The following is a 24,368-nucleotide window of genomic DNA, read 5'->3' as shown; positions in this document are numbered from 1 at the left end:
AAGAAAGGAGAAGCAAGATGCTTGTTCATGTGACTTCTCGATCTGTGCAGTGTTGTTTGGGTCATAACAATCAGAAAAACTTGGAAATCCTTGAATTTGGGGTGGAGTTAGTAATGTCTGATAGGTGGAAATCGTTTGTTTTTAAGTCACTAGAAAAAAAATTGGCTTAGGGACTATTTAAACTGGTGCACACTTAGTGCAGCTTCTCTCCACTCTGTGTCTATTTTTTCATTGCTTGTAGCACATTTAACCTTCATTACTTTTTGCCATGCTTAAAGATTAGAGCTCTTGATGTTAGCTTTAAATGCTTTGAATCTGATTTAAACAGAAAAAAATCCCAGTTCATTGAGCTGAAATGCAGCTGCATTAAGCATCTGACTTAATCCACACAAGCAAGTGAATGTAGCTTTAAGGCTGAGACACCTCCTTCACTTATCCCATTATGCCTGAGGATTGCAGCACATACACAGATGCAGTATGTACACTTCTGGGAATCTCAGCCCAAGGCATACAGTCAGGAGAGGCAATGTTTTCATTCAGCACTAACATTCTTTTTAATTGAAATTTTGCTGCCTTTCCCCCCTCCCCCTACTGCTTCCCACCCCAAAACTGCACGAGATATGTGGGGAAAAAATAGGTGCTTTAGCTGAATGATGATATGCCTTTGGATCATGTGGTACCCATTCAACTCCCTTTTTTTGACTTAATTGAGAAAAAAAGTTTACTTGTGCTCATGAGAGAGTTAAAATATACTACTTTTGAAGCTTTATGAGTGTGTGCCTGCCTCATGAATAATCCATGTTATAGGCAATCATGTTTTAATGAAATCAAGCAGGTAGTGAATATAGAGAGAGATTTTGGAAGCCTTATTACCATGCCTGCTTCACAGCAACCCTAAACAGGACCTTTTTGGTCTGTAACTTTGTATACAATGAAATGATATAAAGGTAGAACACAAAGCATAACCTGTTGAAGGTAATGATGAAGTTGACATGAACTGTGAATTGACATCAAAATGTATAAATCAGTAACAAATTACTGTTAGATAGCAACTTTTAACGCTGACTTTTTGAGACTGGAGCATTCTTTTTATGAATTTCATGTTCAAAATAACATTTTCAAACTTATTCAGGTGAATTAACACAAGCAGGAATCTAAACTTTCTTCTTGTGCAACGTAATAAAGAGTTTTCTACAACTGAGAGCAGCGCAGAAAGTAGTTTTGCTTTTAAATGATCCATTCTTTGGTCATTATTTCTTTCTTAATTTGTTTCTGATGTGTGCTTTTTTTTTCTTTTAATGCTACTAGTAAGAATTTCTAGCAGCAGAAGGTTTTTTGGGCAGGACACCGTGTGTGATTCATTAGTCTGAGGATCTGAATAACCGCACTCTAACTTGCAGTTAGGAGGAACAGACTTTCACTGTTTTGTGGCTCTGGGACAGTTGCAGAGCTCTGTCAAAGCCTGAAATGGGGAATGAGTGCAGGACTGGATGTGCAGCTTGTGGAGTGACAGGCAGTGTCGTGGCTGGAGAACATTTGCAGATAGGGAATAACAGGTAAGTTCTGTGTGCTGTGGAGAGGGCTAACCCAGTCTAGGTGCCTTCTCGGCATGCAAGAATCTCACATTGCTGTTTGGCACTCTGGGTGAAGTGGATAAAATGACCACAGCACACAGACACTGGAAAAAACATTTAAAGAGCAGCCCTGTTAAAGTCAGCAGGAGGATGTCTGGCTCCTGTGTGTGTTCTCATTTTGGTTTCATGTGTTCAGATGCAGTTTTATTGAAATGTATTTAAAAAGTCTGGTAGCTTGGATATAAAATAGTGCAACCAGCAGAGGTTTTGCATCAGACTTGAGAGAGAAGTTGTTATGCAAAGTTTCTGCTGATGTTCTCTTATATAGGTGCAGATACAGAACATTCCTCATACCTGAATTTGTCTTTGGTATTGTTTACTGCTGGTGTTCTCTGAAGCAGTTTGGGAACTCTTATGCTTAACTGTGTAGTACAAATTCCTGTCAGTTTTGGGTGACCTGTGTCAGAAGCTGAAATCCAGAATATGTTGCTCGTTGCCTGAGAGTGACTTGTTAATGACAGGCTGTAATGTGTGCCATATGCTTCAGGTAGTTGTTTTCTTCACGTTCATCAAAAGATTAAAACAGGACTGTGTTTAGCAGAGTTGCATGTGTGAAATGTTACCTTCAGTTTTTAGGGGGAGCCTGGGTGCTCCAGAGAAGTACTATGGAACTGGGTACGCCAGAGAAATACCATGGAACATCTGTTAAGAGGTGACTAGGATGGACTTGTGCTGCTAGATACCTACTCACCTATGGAAAGGAACTGATAATGGAATTGATAATGCACTTTCTGGCTTTCAGAGCGCATATTGTGGCCAGTGCAGAGAAAGGATATGGGGTCTCAGAAGGCAAGGCTACAAGTGTATCAACTGCAAGCTCTTGGTCCATAAACGTTGTCATATCCTTGTTCCACTGACCTGCAAGAGGCATATGGTAAGTTTGCGTTCTCTATGAAGCTGTTTCCTTGTCTCTTGTGTTGCTGTTTGTGGATCTGCAATCCCAAGTAATTCAATGCTGTTTGTGATGGCAGATTTGTAACACTGGGTGGTATCTGGGTTTCAATTCCTGAAATGCCTGTGGGTTGTGAGCAGCAGAGACAGTGAGAAAACAAAACGTGTGACATTTAGGTGACTTCTCCAGTAGCCATACTGTATTTTACAGGTAGATGGGAATGGTCAATGACAATCTTGGCACTTTGCCTCTTAGCTTGTGGAGTCCGAGAACCAAGGACTCGTGTGGGTTTTGCTTGTTGCTTTCCTGTTCTTGCCATCTCAGTTTCTCCAATTTCCTCTCCATTCCTCTCATACATTCCAGTGGAAATGCTATGTCTTTCCTAGATTTTCAACACTTACCTGTGTCCCTGAATTTTGACCCTTTCCTGTACTTATCACAGACCATAACCAATGGCACCCTGGCTTTTTAACTCAAACCCCAAGCCAGTATTTTTCTCTGGCATGTCATTTGACTTGCCTTGATGTTACTAGATTCTCTGCCAATTTGTTTATGCATGTTGCATAAACTGGAATAGTCTGACTTGTGAATGAGACTGGAGTCCAAACGTATCCTACAGCTACTTGGTGTTGTGCTCTCTACCAATTTATGCGGTGCCCTTGCATAATGAGGATCAATTCATGTTTTTTAAACAGGAAAGCAATACGCCAGTGCTCTAAATTGAGAGTGGAACATCATGCTCGGGTGTTTACTTTGTTGGGCTTCCATGTGAAACAGACTCCCGAGTCTGAAATAGAACTGAAGTTTGAACTTTGCAATAAAATACACTAATCTTACTTTTAAAAGAGAGCTGAACATCTGTTGTAGTGGCAGAGAATGGTTGACATGGGAGTAGGCTGGTTCTCTAGCACGTTGCAAAGTGTCACTATTCAGAACTACTTCCTACAAAATCCAGTTTCCACTCTGGAAGGTGCACATGGAAGGTTCTCATTGCGTGGTTGCTGTATAGCAAGACTCCCTTCAAAGGGTTTGCCAGTGGTTTTTACCTGTGTCACTTGTGTGTTTTGCAAGGATTCGGTCATGCCTTCCCAGGAACCTCAGTTAGATGATAAAAATGATGAAGTTGACCTCCCTTCAGAAGAAACTGATGGAAGTGAGTACTTCTTAATCTTGAACTCATGTCTTTCCCCATTTGGAGGCTCAGTTTCTATTCTGCCTGTTTGGTTTTTGTCAAGTTTACTTTCTATTTCCTTTAGTCCCATGAGCTAAATGCTCCTCAGGAGCTCAGTTACAGTAAATACATTTCTGAAGCATATGACCAGTTTCATTTAATTTTAAAGTCACACTCTCTGAGACCATTCTAGAATGTGAAGTACAGGGCCGTTGGCAATTGCAGATTTACTTCTTAAAACCCCTGGACTTGAGATCCAAACTATGATGCTGATAAAAGTGCACCCTCAGACTTCAAGGATTTCGTTCATTTTGTCACAAATGATCACAAATGATTTGGAGAATCATTTCTAGGTTAATATTCCTGATGGCCTAACCTGTCTGGTTTTGAAGGGCTCATTTGTCATAGCCACTCTCCAAAATGACTCTACCCTTTGTCAAACACTATTATGAGCTCAGAGGTTCATTGATGAATTCTTTGCTGTCTGAGGGTTGGTTGTTTCTGCGGTGCCTTTAAGCTCTGCTGTGAGGCTTACAACGAAAAAGAGGAAACATTCAGTCGAGTGTCCTGTGGCATTTCAAGCAAACTGCTGACCCTAAGCTACTAAATCATCTTTCTGTTTATCCATTGTTAAATTATTTCTAGTGAGGGCCTTAACCACACCACTTGGTTGATTTCTTTTCCAGTTTCCTACATTCCTTCAAACCGGAAACATGACACTATTAAAGATGACTCTGAGGTATGTTTTAAAAGGATTCTTGTACTTCATTTGCAGTGTTCATCACACAACTTTCATAAAATAGCAACTTATTTGGCCTGTGATTCTGTGATGAGTCTGTGACTTATTTATTCTACTACTCTAAAAACAAGAAGTAGCCTGGGTTTTCTTTCTCTAAGTTGCTAATTATTCTTTACCCACTTCTGTTGGGTTTTTCAGAGTTCTTCTGCATGCAGCTTTTGTTATCCCAGTCAATGTGAGAGACTTTTCTTCCTCTCCCCTCCATTTGTGTTGGAACAACAGTGATTTAGCCAAGGGTTTGCCTTTATTGGGCCTTTGGACAAACAGTGGCTTTGCGATTGTCTTGCCTGCTCTCTAATGGATGTGCATCCTTTATCACCCTCAGGCTGCCTTTGTAGGCTACCATTATGGAAGTGGATTCAGCCTGATAATACATTAACTATCCAGCTCTCCGAGCTTTTCACATAAGTAATACCTAATCATTTATAGAGAGCTCCTGTGGAAATGAAAGTAGAACAGCATACACTTCAACTCTTTTTTAGCTCCTTTGTAGATGGCACAGTCTCTGCATACCAAGAATGTTACTCCCTTAAAGCAGTCTGAAAAATTCCACTGCACTTCAATTCTAAGGGGCTTCAAGATACTTCTTTTAAGAATGCTTCTGGCATATTTAAAATAAATAGGATGCACTCTGCAGAGCAGCAGCACTTGGTTTGATATCCCACTTACAATAAGACTGCACCTTTTTTCCTCTCTACTTCCACTACAATGCTTGTCACTACCATTATTTCACCCTTGAGCAGTTCTTGCTCTTGGGTAAGTGGCTGCCATATTTTCAGTCATGTCTTTACACTGGATGTCAAATTTAGAGATGGAAAGGTATAAATTTAAACCATGTCAGAGAATTTTAATTGCTATCTAGAAATGCTGTCTTCTACTCAGGGAAGTACTGTCTGTGTTTGTTTTGATAGGTGCTGTTTGCTCAGCTGTCCTGGATCATACTGCTCTGATTTTTCCCACCTTGCTTTTGAGCTTTACTAGGATAATTGAAGGTGTTCTTCAAGAGAGGAAGTGTTGTTCTAGGAGCTTTGTTGACCAGAATCTTTAAGCTCTTCTATTAGCTTGATCCTAGATCAAGATTCTTTATATAAGTACTTTCCATAGTTCAGCAGAATGCTGATCTGTCTGTGAGTACAGTAGTGTGAGGTCAGATAAAAATAGGCCACGCAAGTATGTCAAAGCATTCTATGCATTGGTGAACCAGGAAATGTCAAATGATGTGCTGCATTTGTCTAGTTCAGCTGCTTGATCTTTGCTTGATTACATCTAGTTCCAGCAAACAGTCAAGATCAAATGTGTATTTTTTTTCAATCATGAATTTTTAAATAACATTCTTCATAGTGGAACATTTCCTGTAAGTTCCTCAGGTTTGAGAAACTGGCATCTGCTTCTGTGTGTTCCCAGACACCTGGCAGAGATCTTTGTTTTCATTACAACTGTAGAGAGCTTAGTACAGAGAAACAAAGACAGGTATAGTGATTAGCAAGTTGCTTCTTTATCTGACTTCTTTTTTGGTAGCCTTTATTAACTTGTCCAACAGTATCTGTCAGAATATCAAAGCTGTTCCTATTGGAAAGGATGATTCTACATGACCTGCAGTTCAACAATTTGACTGAAAACTCTGGACATTGGCTTCTGTTGTCAAGTTGAAATGCTTCCTTGATGAACTGCTGCCTTGAAAAATACAGTAACTTATTGTGAAGGCAAGCCCAGTACTCACCAAACATCTCTAAGTGTGCATAGAATCAGCCACTCAGATGTAGATCTGCATGCCAGTGGCACAGAAACTCAGCAAGTTCTGGCCGGTGGCTAAAGGCTGCTTTGCTTTAATGGTTACCTGCTATGCAAATGTTCTCTGTTTCTTTTTGTGCAGGATATCAAACCAGTCATTGATGGAATGGATGGGATTAAGATTTCTCAGGGGCTTGGACTACAGGACTTTGACTTGATCAGAGTTATTGGACGTGGAAGTTATGCCAAAGTTCTTTTAGTTCGGTTAAAAAAGAATGACCAAATCTATGCTATGAAAGTAGTGAAGAAGGAGTTGGTCCATGATGATGAGGTAAAAGTCTGTGTTAATTGCATTCTGTTACATATGTATGTTCTGACAAAACTATCAACTAAGAAAGCAGCCAAGGCTTTAGGCAACATTTGTGTAACAGATTTGCCTGACTTTTGAACTCCTTTGTCGTAACCTGTCTGCATGAAGCATCAAGATTAAATCTGAGTTGTCCCTCGTTCTAATAACAGTTATTGATAGTCTTAGAATGCATGTGAGTATTCCAGCCTGGATATGCGAATCTTTAAGTGATGAGATGAACAGGGTGCAATTTAGGCACTTCATTTTGAAAGAAAACAAAAGATTTCTGTGTCTTTGTTCTGGGCAAATGAATGTAGCTGCAGAGTGGTGAGACTGTTTCAGAACAGCAGCTGAAACTGTTCTTCCAGTCGTGATGCATAGCACTTAGGTGGAAGTGACAGTACTCAGGAGTTTTTGTGGTGTTTGTTTGCTTGATGGGTTAAACCATCTTGAGGTCACTATGGTTTAACTGTTGACATGCCTTGATTTCCTTGGAGACTTCAGTTTAACTCTTCTTGGCAGCAAGGCCTGGTTTCTCACTATACTTGTTGTCTCCAGGTTGCTTTGAAAGCTGGAAGGGTTTCTTGGAAATGCAGAATTTTTAGAACAGTTACCTCTAGTTTCTTGGTAGGGTGCTGAGGGTGGAGCATGAGCCATGTATTGCATGGAGAGAGAGTAGCTAACTGTGGTTGTATGGAAAAATGATTAAATGCTGAGCTCTGCAGTACTGTGCTGGAGTCATTCATATATTGATTAGGCTTTTATATGGTATTCATTGGGTATTCAGGATTTTTTTCCCCCTTAAAGTATGAAACACTTTCTGTGATACTTCTAAGAATGGATTTGGTTGGACCAATTAATCAGGTTTTGAAAGGTGCATTGAATTAATTTTTTACTTTCAGGCAAGAAGAACCTTTTGAAAGCTGGGGGTTCCCATCATGTTACTGGCTTGAGTTGCTTCAGCATTAGGATCATTCCTCCAAGAGAACTGAATTAATTTTTTTGAGGCAGTGTGAGCAGTGTAGCAAATATTGTGGATCTTTCTTTTTTTCATGGCTTAACTTCTGTGCAGACCTTTCTAAATAGTTAAACTTTTGAAGATACATAATGGAGTTTAAAGAATCTTAGGGGGTTTGTCTTTTTGAAGAGCAGATATACCAACCACAGTATATGTAAGGGAGCATAGATGTTCATAATTTCTGTTCTGGGAATACCCCCAGTGGTTATCCAGCTGGAGTTCTGATTGTTCAATTACTCTATTTCAGGATATTGATTGGGTACAGACAGAGAAACATGTGTTTGAACAAGCATCCAGTAACCCATTCCTAGTTGGTTTACATTCATGCTTTCAAACAACAAGTCGGTAAGAAAGATCTGACCTTCTTTTGTTTTGGAAACCTTGATGATTGTGCTAACTGCTGCTCACAAAGCAAACCTCATCGCTGCCAGCACACAGGCAGCAGATCTTGGGAAGAGGCATTAATAGCAGGGACTCACTGCTGCAGCCAAGCCAGTATTTGAGGGGTAGCTTAGCCATTGTGGTGTGGAGAAGATTGAGTTGTCTGGGTCCAGATCTGAACAAGCAAGAAGAGGAACTGAACTGTCTCTGAGCACAGGCCGTGTGGCTTCAGAAACAGGAGGGTGGTAGAGGGATAAAACAGAGCTTTGTGAGAGAGTTTATAATGTCAGATTCTACTGAGGAGGGCCAAGCTACACTTCTTCATTCTTCAACAGGCTTTGGGTGTGTGTATGGGGTTTGTGCTTTGCTGGGGACCTTCTCTTTTGCAGACACCTGTTTACAGTTCACTTTGATGCCTGGTGCCATATGTATCATAACTAGAAGCTAGAAGTCACTCTGGCTTACTTGAATGGCCTGCAGTGGAGAGTGCAAACAGTTATAAGTGAGTTTTAGTGGATCTAGGAATAATCACCTGTTGATACCAATAGGTATTAGCCATTTTTGACATGGCCATGTCTTCAGCCCTCAACCTTTCAACCCCTTAGTGGTTAGAGTCACAGGAAATAGCATTTTCCTAGCAGGGCAAACATAGTTAAGATGAAGGAATTAAAGAAGCTATATGAAGAGAGTTTTGAAAGTGCATGAACTAGGGAGTATTCTGGAGTAGGGAGAAAAAATGGTCTCAAAAAGTGACTGACTGAGGATTGCACCAAAAGAAATTTGTCTTGCAGACAGGGAAAAAAAAAGAAGTTTAGAAGGGCTTAAAATATTTAGAGGTTTAGCAAACTGTTGTGAAAGGTCCTTTAAGTTAAACCAACATTCACAAACCTCCTCTGCAAATAGTAAGTAATATTTGATAGCTAATATAAAAATTCAAGTGGTTGGGCAGGGTGAAGTGTTGGGAATGAGGCTTCTTATTAATATTGAAACAAGCAAAAAAGCTGAAGTCAGCGACAGAAAGGTCCTCTGCCTTCCACTTTTTGGTAGCAATGCTGACATAGTTGAGGAGCAGAAATAGAAAAGGAAATATGCTGAACATAGCCAAAACTTTCTGCATTCCTGCTGTGCCTTTAGGAGTTCTATTTCTGCAACCTAGCTTCTCCTTACAGTGAAACTAGAGTTGTTGTTTGTAACTTCAGCCGTTTTTCTGTCAGGGTGATGAATTCACAATTTGGTTATAGCTGTAGCACACTAAAATCACAATTCTGACCTCCTTACAGCAGAGGGAAACACTAAGCTGGTTCCAGGTGTAAATTCATCACCATCATATGGTGTTACCTGGCCCAAAGAAAACAAGTTGTGAGATGGGAATGGTTTGTGTGCAAGTGCTTCGGCATGACACAAGGAGCTTTAAATTGCAGGTTCTGAATGGTGATGACACAGGAAGGTTCTAAAGAGGATAGGAAAGTTGGAAGCAAAATATCAGGAATGCTGTGTGTGTTTACTGTTTGTTTCATTGTGGTTTAGTGTTTGTGTCTTTCTGGGAAGGCTACTGCAAGACTTGGAAGTAGGATTCTTTTTTTCCCTGGATTAGTTTTAATTTTCTGGATGCAACCAGAATTTTTTTCCCTGGTTTACCTTTTTATGTTTTTAACATTTTCTGTCTTAAATGAAGAATTCTTCTCAAAGGAAAACCAAACATCTTCAGTGGCTGCCATTTAGAACAGTGTGAGAGACTGAAGCTGTGTTTTTTTTCCAGTGTGTGGATGTATGGAAAGGCATTTTCAACTCATGGAAAATGAGATGCATAAGGAAATTCTGCTCCAACCTTCCTAAGAAGCTGCCACTCGGCATGTTTCTATCCTGTAGGTCTCTCTGACCTTGGCAGTGTTGCCTGGATCATATTTTCCCTGAGATGAAACCCTTCCTGCAAACTCTAATAGCAGTCTTTCTGTGTGGCTGATGCCACCTCTAGCTCTTTTTTTTCCCCTGCTGACTTTTCTCTTGTTTTTGAGAAGACTGTTTCAAAACCTTGTTCTTCAGAGGAGCTAATGAGCCTTTATGCTGTATTTTCTTTTCCTGTAAGAAATCAATCTGGAAGCCTAATTCAAGACTAGGGAGTGAAAATGGCTCAGATTAGAAGGATAGGAAAAGGATATTGTGGGGTTTTTTTTTTGTTTTGTAGAGAGTTTCCTTGGAATCCATTAATTGTATTATATACTTTCAGATTGTTTCTTGTCATAGAGTATGTCAATGGGGGAGACCTCATGTTTCATATGCAACGGCAAAGGAAACTTCCAGAAGAACATGCAAGGTATTTCACTAACACTGAGAGTGGCTTTCTTGTGCTGTGGAGCTATAATGCTGTATTAAATGCTTTCAGACTTTATTCCATGAAAGAATATGAGCAGCAAAGAGAACAAGAGGTTGATTCCTAAGTGTAGGCTGTGCTGCTGCTCTGGCAACAAGTGCTGTCAGTACCTGTGGAGCTCCTACAGGAAGGCTGCAGAGGGACTTTTCATGAGGGGATCTAGAGGACAAGGGAGAATGGTTCAAAGCTGAGGGGGGGCAGGATTAGACTAGAGCTGAGGGAGAAACTCTTCGGTGGGAGAGTGGTGACACTGGGAGAGGTTGCCCAAGATGGTTCTGGATGCCTCCTCCCTGAGGTGTTCAAGGCCAGGTTGGATGAGCCTTTGAGCAACCTGGGCTAGTGGAAAGTGTCCCTGCCCATGGCAGGAGGGTTGGAACTGGATGATCTTTAAGGTCCTTTCCAACCTAAGCCATTCCATATTAGTATTTTGAAGGATATGTGCTGTTTGAAGAGAAAGCTTTTGATGAGTAGTAACAGTTATTCCTATTTGTTTTTGTTTATTGCTTCATTTTTAGGTAGTGCTTCTTTGATCTGTTGATGGAAGATGTAGCTTTGCTACTTATTCTGGTCTTATGTTGAATTAATAAAGTCTTGGTAGGAGAAGATGAAAAATCTATTTTGCATGGCTTTGCACTACAGAAAGTCTCACTGGAACCTTTAATAAGCTGTAAATGAAGAGCTCCTGTGTCATACTTGGGTTTTCAGAGAAATTAGTGAGGATGAAAAATGAATATTAATTAATAAAATGAACCCAATTATTTTGTGTATTTAATTTGAGGAATGGTTTTACAACATAAGAAATCAGTGAGCTTATGGATAAATGTCTGTTGGCATATAAGAGCTGACTCTCAAGTGACCTTTTAAGAAGAGATGTTTTGAGGTGCCCCAACTACTGTGCAGTCTTGGTGCTAACATGAATTTTCTCCTCTCTAATTTCAGGTTTTATGCTGCTGAAATTTGTATTGCTCTAAACTTCCTTCACGAACGAGGCATCATCTACAGAGACTTAAAACTAGACAATGTTCTTTTAGATGCAGAGGGTCACATCAAGCTAACAGATTATGGCATGTGCAAGGTAGGATTTCTCTTCCCTTTCTTCTGTCACTCAGCAGTGCATCTCTCTGGTTGTGATGCCAAACACTGCATCCAGTCACGTTAAGAGAAAACTGGCAGTTTATCCTTAACATTTGTGTTCCTGAGCCCAGAATTTGGGGGTGGAATAGGAACTTCTTTGTGACAAATGCCTGGTGAAGAACAGAACCATGCTTGTAATGTTTTCCTTCATGCATTTCAAGTGCTGAAGGGCTTTCTGGGGACAATGAAACTGGGATTGTGTTGATTTTGAAAGTGCAAGGAGTGAGTAAATAATGCTAGTTTTTATGTAGGTTATTTCAGAACATGTTTAAGGCATCTTTTGGTGACATAATGAGGACAGCTTTATCTCATTTTCCTCCTCACAACAGAAATTGCACCAACTTCTAAGAATGCTACACTGTTTTTCCACCATCAAATTCATTCCTAAAAGGAGTTTGTTTTTTCTTCCCCATCTATTTCAAAGGGACTTCCAAATTGGTTTTGATCTGAAGGTTTTTAAGTCTGTTTGTAAATAGTGAGAAAAATGTTACAAGTGTGGTTTTGGCTTTCATTAATTAATTTGCTGTGAAGCCCTAAGCCAGGTTTGAGCACTATAAGTATTTATTTTGCCTGTTGTGAAAAGAAGGTCTTTAGACCTCCTAAGTGACTTGGTTTCATAAATCTAATTAAATTAATTGCCCAGAAAAATAGGTCAGCTTTTAACTTATGGAATGATTTCTGTCTGTAGGAAGGTTTGGGCCCTGGTGACACTACAAGCACTTTCTGTGGGACACCAAATTATATTGCACCAGAGATCCTCAGAGGAGAAGAATATGGTAAGCTGTGACTCAATTTGTAGTTGTAATCAATCACAAAGCAGTGTTGTTATTTGTGACCTCATCAGGTGGTCAGTGGGTTCAATCTGTCATTTAGCTACAAGATACTAAAATGTTCAACCTCTGTTGGGAGAGTTAACAACTCACTTCAAGGAGTCCTGGCTGAAAGTCTGCTTTGCACATATTTGCAGGGTTCAGTGTGGACTGGTGGGCTCTCGGGGTGCTGATGTTTGAAATGATGGCAGGAAGGTCTCCATTTGATATTATTACTGACAATCCAGACATGAACACTGAAGATTACCTCTTCCAAGGTACAGTCATTTTGATATTTAGGTTTTTTTGTGGTTCTTGGGGGGAAGAAATAATGGAAATAAGCAGTTCCAGGAGGACAGTTAGGTTTTCCTTTTCCATTGTTGCCTACAGTACATCTACAGGCAGATATGAGATAAGGGGCCTGAATCAGGAGCAGTGCAGCCAGCAGGACGAGGGAGGTTATTCTTCCCCTGTACTCAACACTAGTCAGTCCACACCATGAGTACTGCATCCAGTTCTGGGCTCCTGAATTGAAGAGAGATGTTGAGATGCTGGAATGTGCCCAGAGAGGGGCAGCAAGGCTGGGGAGAGGCCTGGAGCACAGCCCTGTGAGGAGAGGCTGAGGGAGCTGGGGGTGTGCAGCCTGCAGAGGAGGAGGCTCAGGGCAGAGCTCATTGCTGTCTACAACCACCTGAAGGGAGCCTGTAGCCAGGTGGGGTTGGGCTCTTCTGCCAGGCACCCAGCAACAGAAGAAGGGGACACAGTCTCAATCTGTGCCAGGGCAGGTCTAGGCTGGATGTTAGGAAGAAGTTGTTGTCAGAGAGAGTGATTGGCATTGGAATGGGCTGTCCAGGAAGGTGGTGGAGTTGCTGTCCCTGGAGGTGTTGAAGCCAAGCCTGGCTGGGAGCCTGGCTGGGCACTTAGTGCCATGGTCTGGTTCATTGGACAGGGCTGGATGCTAGGTTTGACTGGATGAGCTTGGAGGTCTCTTCCAACCTGGCTGATGCTATGAATAGTTCTAGTTCTTCATCCCAAGAATTTATTTTGTTGGACTCAGATGAAATGGTTTGGAGTTAGAAAGTCTTAAGATAAAAGACTTCTTTAAGATGTCCATTGTTTGAAAATAACAAATTATGTGGAGGATATCTTTGTTAGAAGGAAATCTGTGGGCTGAATTTTTAAACTTCAGTGCTACATGAGAGGACAGGAGGATCTTTCTTGACAGAAATAGATCAGCTCCAAATAACTTTTATTTTTGGTGGTCTTTTCCCATGTAATGAAATGAATGTAATTTTCTTATCATTCATGTAATTTCCTTAATCATCCCAATTTCCAGTGGTAACACACTTAAATCATGGAGGGTCTGTATTGAAATCATGGCCAGTGCTATGAAGCAAGAATGAGTATTGCTGATTTTAAACCTGTTTTTAAACCTCTGACAGTTATTCTTGAGAAGCCAATCCGGATTCCAAGGTTTCTTTCTGTCAAGGCTTCCCATGTGTTAAAAGGATTTTTAAACAAGGTAAGTAACATTTTCTTATTTTTAGCATCAAAGATCTGGAAGTCAGAGCTTCCTGTTGAAAGCAATAGAGTTAAGAAGTTAATCTGCTTATTGTTAACAAAATCTATAAAACCTTAGTGTCCTGTGTGTTAAAAACCCTCACTTCTTAGTTCCTGATTTGCTGAGGGAATTCCATAGTACAGGCTTGATCTAAAAGCCTGCACCTAGCTGAAGAAAAAAACCCTGTAGGTTTATTGTTAAACTTTCTCCTCTGATGTTCATTGCTCATTTCATTAAGCTGATGGAAAGCCATAAAACCATTATGGTTTGTAATGGAGAAAAGAAGGCTATGAATTAAACACTGCTGAAGAAATCAGTCGTGTTTTAACTTGGAGAAGTTGCAAAATATTATATTGAAGTGGGATTTTGAACAAATTCTAATTAAAAGAGAACAAAAATCCCATGGTGGCCATGGGATGTTTATCATAGCAGCAGTTTGCATAGCAACAAGGAGTGCTGGAGTCATGTATGTGGGCTTTGAGAAACGTGGACTGCCAGTGGCTCAGAATGTGACCTGACTTTCTCTTTCCCACAGGACCCCAAAGAGAGGCTTGGTTGTCAGCCACAGACAGGATTCTCTGATATCAAGTCTCACACGTTTTTCCGCAGCATAGACTGGGACCTGGTAAAAACATTTCTGTTTCTCTGAGATTCAACAGCAGCAGATCCTTTGAGTCCATTAATTATCTGCCTGCGCAGCAACCCCATTAAATTCAGTGCCAATCAAACCTGTAAATGCAGAGGCTGTTGTGCCTTCTCCAGGTGATGGAGGAATGAGCTTTTCTGTCATGACCATAATGGAAACAAGTTTTATTTCCTGACCCCAAGTCTGGCTTGCTCCCAGACTCCAAGAATGGTTACAAGTTGTGGGTATCATATTTAAAATAGATGATGAGTTTTCAAACCCAACTGGAAGCGTTGGTGGCACCGTTTATTCCTCAGCTTCTATTTGTAGGTTCTGCCAACTCATGAGCTGAGTTCTGCTGCTGTAGCATGTACCCAGCATATGTGCAGGCTGCCTGCAGTTGTAGTCTGGAGGGCTGCACAGATTGACAGTGTCAGAATTCAGGGCCTTACTCTTCTGGGGGTCATTTCCTATAGTCCTGTCAGTAAATGTTTAGAGCTCCACTGAAGGAGGAAGAGTGGAATAGCAGAGACGGCCTGTTCCAGCCCTTCACCTCTCTGGTTAGTTAGAAACCTTTCTGCCTTGACAAGGTTAGTGAGTCATCTTGATGCAGCCAACAGGGAGGTGAGGTGTCATGAAACCTTTTTAGATCCAGCCATGGAAGAGGAGGTGCTTCAGAGCAATGGAGCATTTGTCATCTGCTGGCAGTTAAAAGGGAAAAGACTGAATTTTAAAATGACATAATTATTTTTAATCAGGATTACTCAGGTAGGTAACAGGGTTTAGTCTCAAGAGTAGGCGTGAGCAGGATCAGGCCCTTTTTAAGCATGTGGTTATTTTAAATGTCTCTCTGTTACTTGGGAGGAGTTGGAAGGGACCTCTCAGAGATTTGAGTCCAAGGCAGGCTCACCTAGAGAAGTTCACACAGGAACATCTCCAGGTGGGTTTTGGATGTCTCCAGAGATGGACACTCCACCACCTTTCTGGGCAGTCTGCTCCAGCACCCTTAAATTAAGGAAGTTCCTCTTTGTGTTTAAGTGGAAGCTTTTATGGTCAAGTTTGTGCCTGTTACTTCTTGTGAGTGGGCAGCACAGAGAAAAGACTGGTCCTGTGCTCTTGACAGCTACCCTTTAAGTATTGACTAGCAGGGATGAGATCCCCCCTGCCTCAGTCCACTCTTCTCCAGACTAATAAGTCCAGTTCTCAGTTTTTCCTCATTACAGATGTTCCAATCCCCTCAGCATCTCTCTAGCCCATTTTTCTCTTTCACTACTGGTGTGAGGGAAGGCTGTAGCTCATAGTGAAGCAATTGACTTGCATTTCAGTGGTTTTGCAAACATAAACCTGGATGGAAATAACTTTTTTTTCAAGTTGTGCTTGCTTCTGTCTTTATTGTAGGGAATGATCACAGAAGTGACATCCTTGTGTTTATTGGCACTTGAGCAATGAAACAGCTTTGTCAGGAACACTGCCTTATCAGCACTGCTTTATTTAATACCTCATGGAACAGTGCAAAAATAGGCACATAATATTTTTATAGTCCTAGGAAGCCTACAGAAGTGTAGAAGAAGCAGGCAGGCAAAAGTGCCTGCAATCATACAAGAAAGGGGCAGAGGAGAGAAAACTGCATGGAGATATTTTAACTTTAAAGCCTGCTGCTCAGCGCTTCCTTGTTAACCTTCAGTGTTGTGGTGCACCTGATGTGTGCAGGGTACCATGAAGACTGCCTTTAATGCTGTCAGAAATCCTTTGGTTTGTCTTCTCCCCTAAGTGTTATTTTTATGTTGGCTACCTAATGCTGCTGTAATGCAACTTGTTCATGATTGAGCCTAAGTTCTGAGTTTCTGTTGTTCTGTGCAGTGTTTTGAGAGGAGGGGAAGAGAGAAGACTGAATTTGTGTTTTGTTTCTTGGTACAAGAAACTCTTAATTGCAGTTGGTACTTCTGGGGCAGTACTTCTGCTGATTTGAAATTTGATGGATTTTTGTTTTTCATTTTGTTTGAATATTTGATGTTGAATATCTCTTTGAAAAAACTAACATGAAGCTGGTAGCCCAGAAAGCAAATCCTATCCTAGGCTGCATCAAGAGCAGTGTGGGTAGCAGGGCAAGAAGGGGGATTCTGTCTCTTCTCTCTGCACTGCTGGAGGTCATATGGCATCCAGGCTTGCTGTCTCCAGCATCAAAAGAACACAGAGCTGGTGGACAGAGTCCAGAGGAGGCCACAAAGATGATCCAAGAGCTGGAGCACCTCTGCTATGAGGATGGGATGAGGGAGCTGGGGTTGTACAGCCTGGAGAAGAGAAGACTTCAGGGGACCCGAGAGCTGCCTTCCAATAGCTGAAGGGATCCTACAGGAAAGCTGCAGAAGGACTTCTCATGAGGGTGTCTAGAGACAAGATGGGAAGGAATGGTTTGAAGCTGTGGGAGAGCAGGGTTGGGCTGGAGCTGAGGAAGAAGTTCTGCAGTACAAGGGATGCTTCCTTCCTAGGGTGCTCAAGGCCAGGTTGGATGAGGCCTTGAGCAACTGAGTCAGACTGAGAGGTGTCCATGCTCATGGCAGGGAGGTTGGAGTAGATCATCTCTGAGGTCCTTTCCAGCGTGAGCCATTCTGTGATGCTCTGATTAATGGGAAGATTTAAGTGGCTGTGCTCTTGATTTGTGATGTGATAAGGGCAGTGCTGCTCAGGAGGATTTGAAATGTCAGATACATTTGAAGCTACGTTCCTATAAAGAGTGTTGGGAAATGTATTCAAGAGAACAAGAACAAATCCTTTGGATGCCAGTTATTAGACTGTTCTTTGAAATGCAGGCAATGAGTAGAAAAGATTTTGACTTAAAAGCTTTTCCAAGTCTTTTCAAGTTGAAGCAGAAGGAAACAAGAGTCTAATGTTGACTAAAAATTCTTTCTGTGTGAACCTCCAGTTAATTGGAGAAGGAAATAATGGTGAAGTGAACATTATACCAGAAACATTTTTGTCCTGCTGTTAGTCATCTGAGTTGTTTGGCACAGCCAAGAACATTTTTGATTACTCACTCCATGTGTAGGGTGGCTTAACAGTGGGCAGGGAAGTACCAAGACAACCTTTTTTTATTATCATTTTTAATTCTACTTTATTTTTTCCCTCAGTTGATAAAGTTTCTTTTTAGCCTAGTGCCTGTTTTTATGGTATTTATCCATTCTATGCAGAAAACCCCCTATAAATCCGTGGCTACTGTTAGCTGTTCAGAGGAGCTGTAAGGAGCTGTACCAACATATTTTTCACCTATTTCCTGAAGTGAAGGCTGCAGGTTCACTCTGTTTTCTTTAAGAGTGCTTTTATGCTTTGCTGAGTGTAAGATAAAAGAGGCAGTCTGATGTTTAACAGCTACTTGAATGCCTTGCTGTTGAAATGTTAATGCACAGCCAGGACTGACTCACAGTGGCAATCTTACCACTCTACTGCAGTTTTTAACTATTCATTTTTAACTGTCCTTTCCTGCTGCCATGCTTGTGTGGCAGGATTTAATGTTGTCCTCCTTATGGCTTGGACTTCATGGTGCTTACTAGACCGAGTAACTGAAGGGATGTTGTTGTATGGGGATTTGCTTCCCAGTGAATTCCTGGCTCCCTCACATCTCCATCTGTGCTGGTCACACTGGTGTCTTAACCCTGGAATACATATATATATAAAACATGCCCAGAGAAGGGCAATGAAGCTGGTGAGGGGCCTGGAGCACAGCCCTGTGAGGAGAGGCTGAGGGAGCTGGGGGTGTGCAGCCTGCAGAAGAGGAGGCTCAGGGCAGAGCTCATTGCTGTCTACAACTACCTGAAAGGAGGCTGTAGCCAGATGGGGTTGGGCTCTTCTGCCAGGCATCCAGCAACAGAAGAAGGAGACACAGCCTCAAGCTGTACCAGGGGAGGTCTAGGCTGGATGTGAGGAGGAAGTTGTTGTCAGAGAGAGTGATTTGCATTGGAATGGGCTGCCCAGGGAGGTGGTGTCACTGTCCCTAGAGATGTTGAAGCAAAGCCTTGCTGGGGCACTTAGTGCCATGGTCTAGTTGATTGGACAGGGCTGGCTGCTAGGTTGGACTGGATGATCTTGGAGGACTCTTTCAACCAAGTTGATTCTATGACTCTAATTCTGTGAATGCAGCATTTTTCTGCTTGATCACTTGAAGCACAAGATGGTGATGCCCTCCTCCCTTGCCCAGGTTTCTTATCCCTGTAGCTAATGCAAGTAATCATTTTTGGTTAACTATTTCTCTCTTGCATTATGCTTACCTGTTGGTTTAGATGATGGAGATTGCAGCTCTGGCTATTTTTTTAACTGAATATAAACTTTAAATTAAAATGTTGGCATCTGTGCTACTACAAATTGGACAGATTTTTGTCTCTGAGGTTTTGGAGCTATTTGTAATTTAATTGTGGTTAAAAAAAGTCTCTGCAAGCTGTATATCTTGTGTACACTTTACTGAGTGTCTTTTCACAACTGTTAAATCATACAAATGGGACAATCTTGCCTGTGATAGCACTGCCTTAGGTAATGATAGGAAAATAAGCTAGTTCTGTGTGCTCTGCAGAAGGGAATGAAATTGCTCCATTTTCTTGTCAGCATCTCTCTTATGTCTGCTATGAAAACCCACAGCTTTGCTGCCTCACTCTGTCCTGAAAATGCTTTCACACAAAGTTCAAATGTGTTCAGCCAGATTGAAGGAGAAACCATTTCTTGAAAGCAAGCTGGACAGGAGCTGGATCTATAGGAAAAAAGCCTAAATAAGGAGGAGGGAGCACAGGGCTTCAGCCTTTCCTGACATCTATCCAGGAAAAACCCTCCCTGCAGATTAAAGGGCTGTGCTCTTTAAAGAGTGTTCTTTCTCCCTAGGCACATATCCTACATAACAGCATGCTGGGACAGATTAATCACTCTGGTCTCTAGTAACATAACTTTGAGAGGAGAAAGCATAATGGAAGCTTTATTGAAACCGTGTGGGATCTGAATTGCAAATAGGTACATTGCCTCTCAGCTCAGAAGGGACATTATCAGATGATCTGGCTGGGGAACTTGTTAGCTGTCCGTGATAGCAGATGACCCTCATGGTCTCTGAATTGGTTGCTGAATTCCCTGTACTCTGAACAGACTATTCCATGTCAGTTGTTGAGTTCTGGTCTTAGTGGGCTAAATGTGCCAATACATTAAATTTCCCACTGCAGGAAAATTAGTAACTTCCCTAAAGCAAAGTAAATGTTGGAAATTGGTGAGATATGCCCACCTGGGAAGGTTTTAACCCGAGGCTCTGAGGGGTGGTTGTGGCCAGGAGGAGGTTGCTTTCTTCTCTCAGATGGCCAGCACCAGAATGAGAGGACACAGCCTCAGGCTGCGCCAGGGGAAATTTAGGCTGGAGGTGAGGAGAAAGTTCTTCACTGAGAGAGTCATTGGACACTGGAATGGGCTGCCCGGGGAGGTGGTGGAGTCGCCGTCCCTGGGGCTGTTCAAGGCAGGACTGGACGTGGCACTTGGTGCCATGGTCTGGCCTTGAGCTCTGTGGTAAGGGGTTGGACTTGATGATCTATGAGGTCTCTTCCAACCTTGATGATACTGTGCTACTGTGGATTTGCTGATGTATTAAACAAAAAAGGGAGGGAATGAAGGTGTGTATCCATAGGAATGTGTTCTGTACCGATGGGGTCCTTTAGCTTGCCGCATTTTGACTCAGAAGGTTTTGTTAGGCTGCTTGAAACAGTGGAGAAAGCGAATGGAAACCTAATCAGTGTGGTGGATTGCTTGAGCCTTGGAAGGAAGACTTAGCTGTGGCACGGCTGGAGAGCTGGTGGAGCTTTAACCGACAGAAGAGGAAGCAGGAGGAGTGCAAACTGCAGCTGCAGGTTGTGTAGAGGGGATCGCACCTTTCTGGCAGCTGCACAGGGGTTTGCAGGAAGTTGGGCTTTGCTTTGGCAGGAGCAGATAGCAAACAAGGGTTCAAAAGACGGTCTGATGTTTCTTTAGCGGAACGGTGACCTCCAGCGGCCAGCAAGGCTCCCCCTGCTGTACGTAGCCCATAGGGCGCAGCAGATCAGTGTTGCTGAGGCTGCTGCCTGTCTCCGGCAAAGCCAGCACCAAAAGTTTCACAAAAAAGGAAAAATGGTTCCTAATGCTCCTAGCCTGCAGTGTTTTGCCATTCAGCAACAGAAGAAGGGATTGCAGCCTCAAGTTGTGGTGGGGGGAGTATAGGCTGGATGTTAGGAGGAAGTTCTTCCCAGAGAGCGATTGGTTTTGGAATGAGCTGCCCAGGGAGGTGGTGGAGTTGCTGTCCCTGGAGGTGTTCAAGAGTAGACTGGATGAAGCACTTAGTGCCATGGTCTAGTTTATTGGCTAGGGCTGGGTGCTAGGTTGGACTGGATGAGCTCGGAGGTCTCTTCCAACCTGTTTGATTCTATGACTATCCCTGGTGAGGGAGATAAATGAGTTTCCAGTTCGTGTGGCAGGAGATGTTGTGTGCAGCTGTATTCATGGTCCAATTTGAAATGCAGAATACTATCCTGGTCTGCTTTAGCTGTGTGAGTGGTGAGAACTGCTTGCTGTCAATGCTTGCTTTGCCCCTGTGGCTAGCCATTGATTGGGAGGCAAATACTGCTGATGCTTTTGCTTTGTGCTGGAGCTGACGTTAACGAATAAGCCTGGTCATGGTGATTTGATGTAATCTAAGAGGCTGCCTTTATAAGAGGCAACTTTAAAGCTTATAAAAGGGAGAAATGAGTTATGTTGGAAGAGCATCTGAATGGAAAGCTTCTGCAGGATGCTCTTTGTAAAAACTGTTGAGCTTGATGTATGTAGTGACATTTCTTTATATATAGGGAAGGATACCTGGGAAACAGCTTTTTTTCTGTGATCATAAAGGTCAAAGGCTATCAGAAATTAATGCAGTTTTAGGATTTGGTACTGAAAATACAGCACTAGGATAAACAGAAAGAATAAATACTATTTAGTGTCAAAATATGCCACAAGTCTTAGCTTGTGTTTAAGGTGCTTGTATCTTCCACCAGTATTAAACTCTCCTGGGGTGACTTCTCTGTGCAGGTACCCTATTGCCCAGCTGTGCTGATGTTCTGTGGGGATTTTGTAAACATTCCATACTTGAACTTTTCCCATTCTGTTTTGTTCTTAGCTGGAGAAGAAGCAAGCCAGCCCTCCCTTTCAGCCTCAGATCACAGATGACTATGGCTTGGATAACTTCGACACACAGTTCACCAGTGAACCTGTGCAGCTGACCCCAGATGATGAGTATGTGTTGCTCCTGTCCCCAGATACCATTGCATGTTAAGAAATGAACTTAGAAATTACTTGGAAATGACTGAGAGCCTCTGTACTTGGCATCAGAACATAGTCAGGTTCAAGTAACCTTTTTGTGCTCCCTGTGTGGCAGAAAGCTGCCTGGCATTACCCTGGAGGTCCAGAAAGCAGCACTGATGTGCTGTGGAGCACTTGCCTGGTACTGAAAGAAGAGATGGCTTGATTCATGACCAGGGCAGTTTGCACTTCTGTACTAAGGGGAAAGAACTGATGTACATCAACTTGGCTCTCCAAAGAAACTTGAGATGGCAGGAAAATCTTACAGGAAGCGATGAGCTAAACGTGCTATGGAAAAATCTTGCAGGAAGACAGAGTTGGCTTTAACAAAGGAGCTTGAAGACTGTAATTGCTGTGCATGCAGGAGGAAGTTCTTTCAGTACAAGGTGGCACAGAAGACGACAGGGTATAGTTTTGGTAGGCAGATGAGAGAATTGGCTTGCCCAGACTCATTAAGAGAACAATTGTGCAGAGTTTAGAGGGTTTACTGCAGTTTGAAGACTCAAAACCAGAACTGACCATCCACTTCTGCAAGGTATTTTGTTCTTATGGGGAGGAAAAAGTACAGCCACAAACCCAGCTGCAGTTGGTAGCACTAAATCCATGCTTTCCCTTCTTTTTCAGGGATATAATCAAGCGAATAGATCAGTCAGAGTTTGAAGGATTTGAATATATTAATCCCTTGTTGCTGTCAACAGAAGAAACGGTATGAAGGAGTGACACCTTAGCTGGGGACAGTGTGAATGACCTTTCCATTTATCCTTAACTACAGTATATGCATGCGAGGCTGGGGACTGTAAGAATTTGGAAGGAGACCAATGATTAAAAACAAAAACAAATTGCTGCTGAAAATCAAAGAAGAGAATAATGATTTTGGTGGGTGTCTTCTGCCACTTAGTGATTCTTAAGTTCTGGGCACTGACACAACTGGCTTCATTAATGAAGGAATTTGCATTTTTGTGCCTGTTTTGATGAAGGATTAAAATGTTCATTGCATCAGGAGAGCCTGAAAAAAACTTTGGAGATCCACAAGAGTTTCTACAGACATTGGATGCAATGAGCTACCAATTGAAGAATATTTCAGTGTAACATCCTGAAGAATAAAATGTATTACGGTGGTGTTGAAGCTTATTTTTGATGCCTTTTTTCACAAGTGGTACCTGTCTAAACGTCTCAGATGTATTTAAAAGGAGTTGTGTTTTATTAGCAATCAAAACATAAATTTGGGTACAAGATTTAAGTGCCTAAATGGATAAACTGCATTGAAGAATTTATTGCATATTTGGAACGTTCTTAAACCTGGTAAGTTCTGCTTGTTAATACTAAGTAACCATTTACACATGAAAACATCTAGCTCCCAGCTGCAGCCTACTGTTTATTTGCATCTTGATAGACTTTGAAATGCAGAGTGACTCAGCAATATTAATTCTGATTTGGAGTTTACAGGATGGGTTTCAAAAGCTCTTAACACTCCAAATTGACCAAAATGTAGAGATGGAAGGGAAAACAAAACCCAACCTAAATTTGCACACTGAGGATTTGTGACAATACTGAAGCAGTGCCTACACCTACAGTGATGTTGTGTTCTAGCTTTAGTTTTTTGAGAAGTGTTTTTATCAACAGTACAAACATTCAGAAATAGAGCAAAAGCATAATGAAGCATAGCCTTAAAGTTTAGTCAGTCTAGAATAACAATCATAGCAACTCCACTGTCCTGATGAAGCACACCTCCTACTTCTGATAAACTGTTGCTCAGTTCTGTTTTACTAACTCTACATAAGAGGATGGAGTGTTTGGCTGAAATGATCTGCAACCCAAGTTGCAAATTTTGTAATTGATATCTAAGAAATTGGCTAAAGCAAAAGATAATTAATCAAATCCCTTCTGGTGGAAGTTGGGAAGGGAGGGTGTTGTGACAGGCAAAAGGGTCAGTTTCTCAGCTGGAAGAGCTCCCCTTGCTACATATGAAGATTAGTAAGTGCACATTGCTGTCTGCAACATCAGATTCTGTCAAGATCTCCCTGCCTCTGAGGAACAATGGCAGAGGCAGTGTTTCTTCCTGCTAGATTTTGGGTTAACTGTATCTTGTAGGCTGTAGAGACTGGGGGGAAATTTACAGAGGAAGTTAAAAACAAAAAAAGGAGAAACCCTGTGCCATGACATCTCACCTGGTTTGGTGTAAACTGCAGGAGAAATTGCAACACTTTGACTTTCTTTCCATTAACATATGGTTTTCTCAGGGTACAGCATTGCATTAGGTGCTGAACATCTTTCGGATTCACATCCAAGTCATGAGGTGCTAGGACCAGACTGCCAAAACATTGTTTAAAACCTTCAATTAATCACCAGTTAACAATCCACATTTTGTATCCCCTCGTTAGCCACAATTAGGCAGAGCTGTGGTGGTTTAGTTGTTTTAATCCCATGCAGATTTACCTTGTGGGTTTCTCTCTGTTGGACTGTAGCTTTTCATACAAAGCAAAATGTGTTTTAATCAGCACTAAATCATTTAACCTGTAAGAAGTACTTGCCTCAAATGCCTGGACTTGAGATGCTTTACTAAAGGA

At 41.8% G+C, this 24,368-nt stretch overlaps 1 protein-coding gene across 4 annotated transcripts in view; it reads left to right on the top strand.

Annotated features, from left to right (window-relative positions):
* The window catches only part of PRKCZ (protein kinase C zeta), a 47,109-nt gene extending 24,177 nt beyond the window's left edge, over positions 1-22,932 (top strand). For all 4 annotated transcript variants that reach the window (XM_064171927.1, XM_064171928.1, XM_064171929.1 and 1 more), the window contains 13 exons: positions 2,377-2,508; positions 3,598-3,679; positions 4,384-4,436; positions 6,370-6,558; positions 7,842-7,939; positions 10,203-10,289; positions 11,286-11,421; positions 12,169-12,256; positions 12,448-12,567; positions 13,732-13,811; positions 14,386-14,475; positions 21,620-21,735; positions 22,426-22,932. In XM_064171927.1, coding sequence (XP_064027997.1) covers positions 2,377-2,508; positions 3,598-3,679; positions 4,384-4,436; positions 6,370-6,558; positions 7,842-7,939; positions 10,203-10,289; positions 11,286-11,421; positions 12,169-12,256; positions 12,448-12,567; positions 13,732-13,811; positions 14,386-14,475; positions 21,620-21,735; positions 22,426-22,513 — 1,359 coding nt within the window. In that variant the 3' untranslated portion in view covers positions 22,514-22,932. The remainder of the gene's footprint in view (positions 1-2,376; positions 2,509-3,597; positions 3,680-4,383; positions 4,437-6,369; positions 6,559-7,841; positions 7,940-10,202; positions 10,290-11,285; positions 11,422-12,168; positions 12,257-12,447; positions 12,568-13,731; positions 13,812-14,385; positions 14,476-21,619; positions 21,736-22,425) is intronic.
* The last annotated feature ends 1,436 nt before the right edge of the window (positions 22,933-24,368 follow it).

This window comes from Pogoniulus pusillus, chromosome 36, assembly GCF_015220805.1.
Source record: "Pogoniulus pusillus isolate bPogPus1 chromosome 36, bPogPus1.pri, whole genome shotgun sequence".
NCBI lineage: Eukaryota > Metazoa > Chordata > Aves > Piciformes > Lybiidae > Pogoniulus > Pogoniulus pusillus.
The sequence above is the reverse complement of the archived record's forward strand: the minus strand, read 5'-3'. Positions and strand labels throughout refer to the sequence as shown.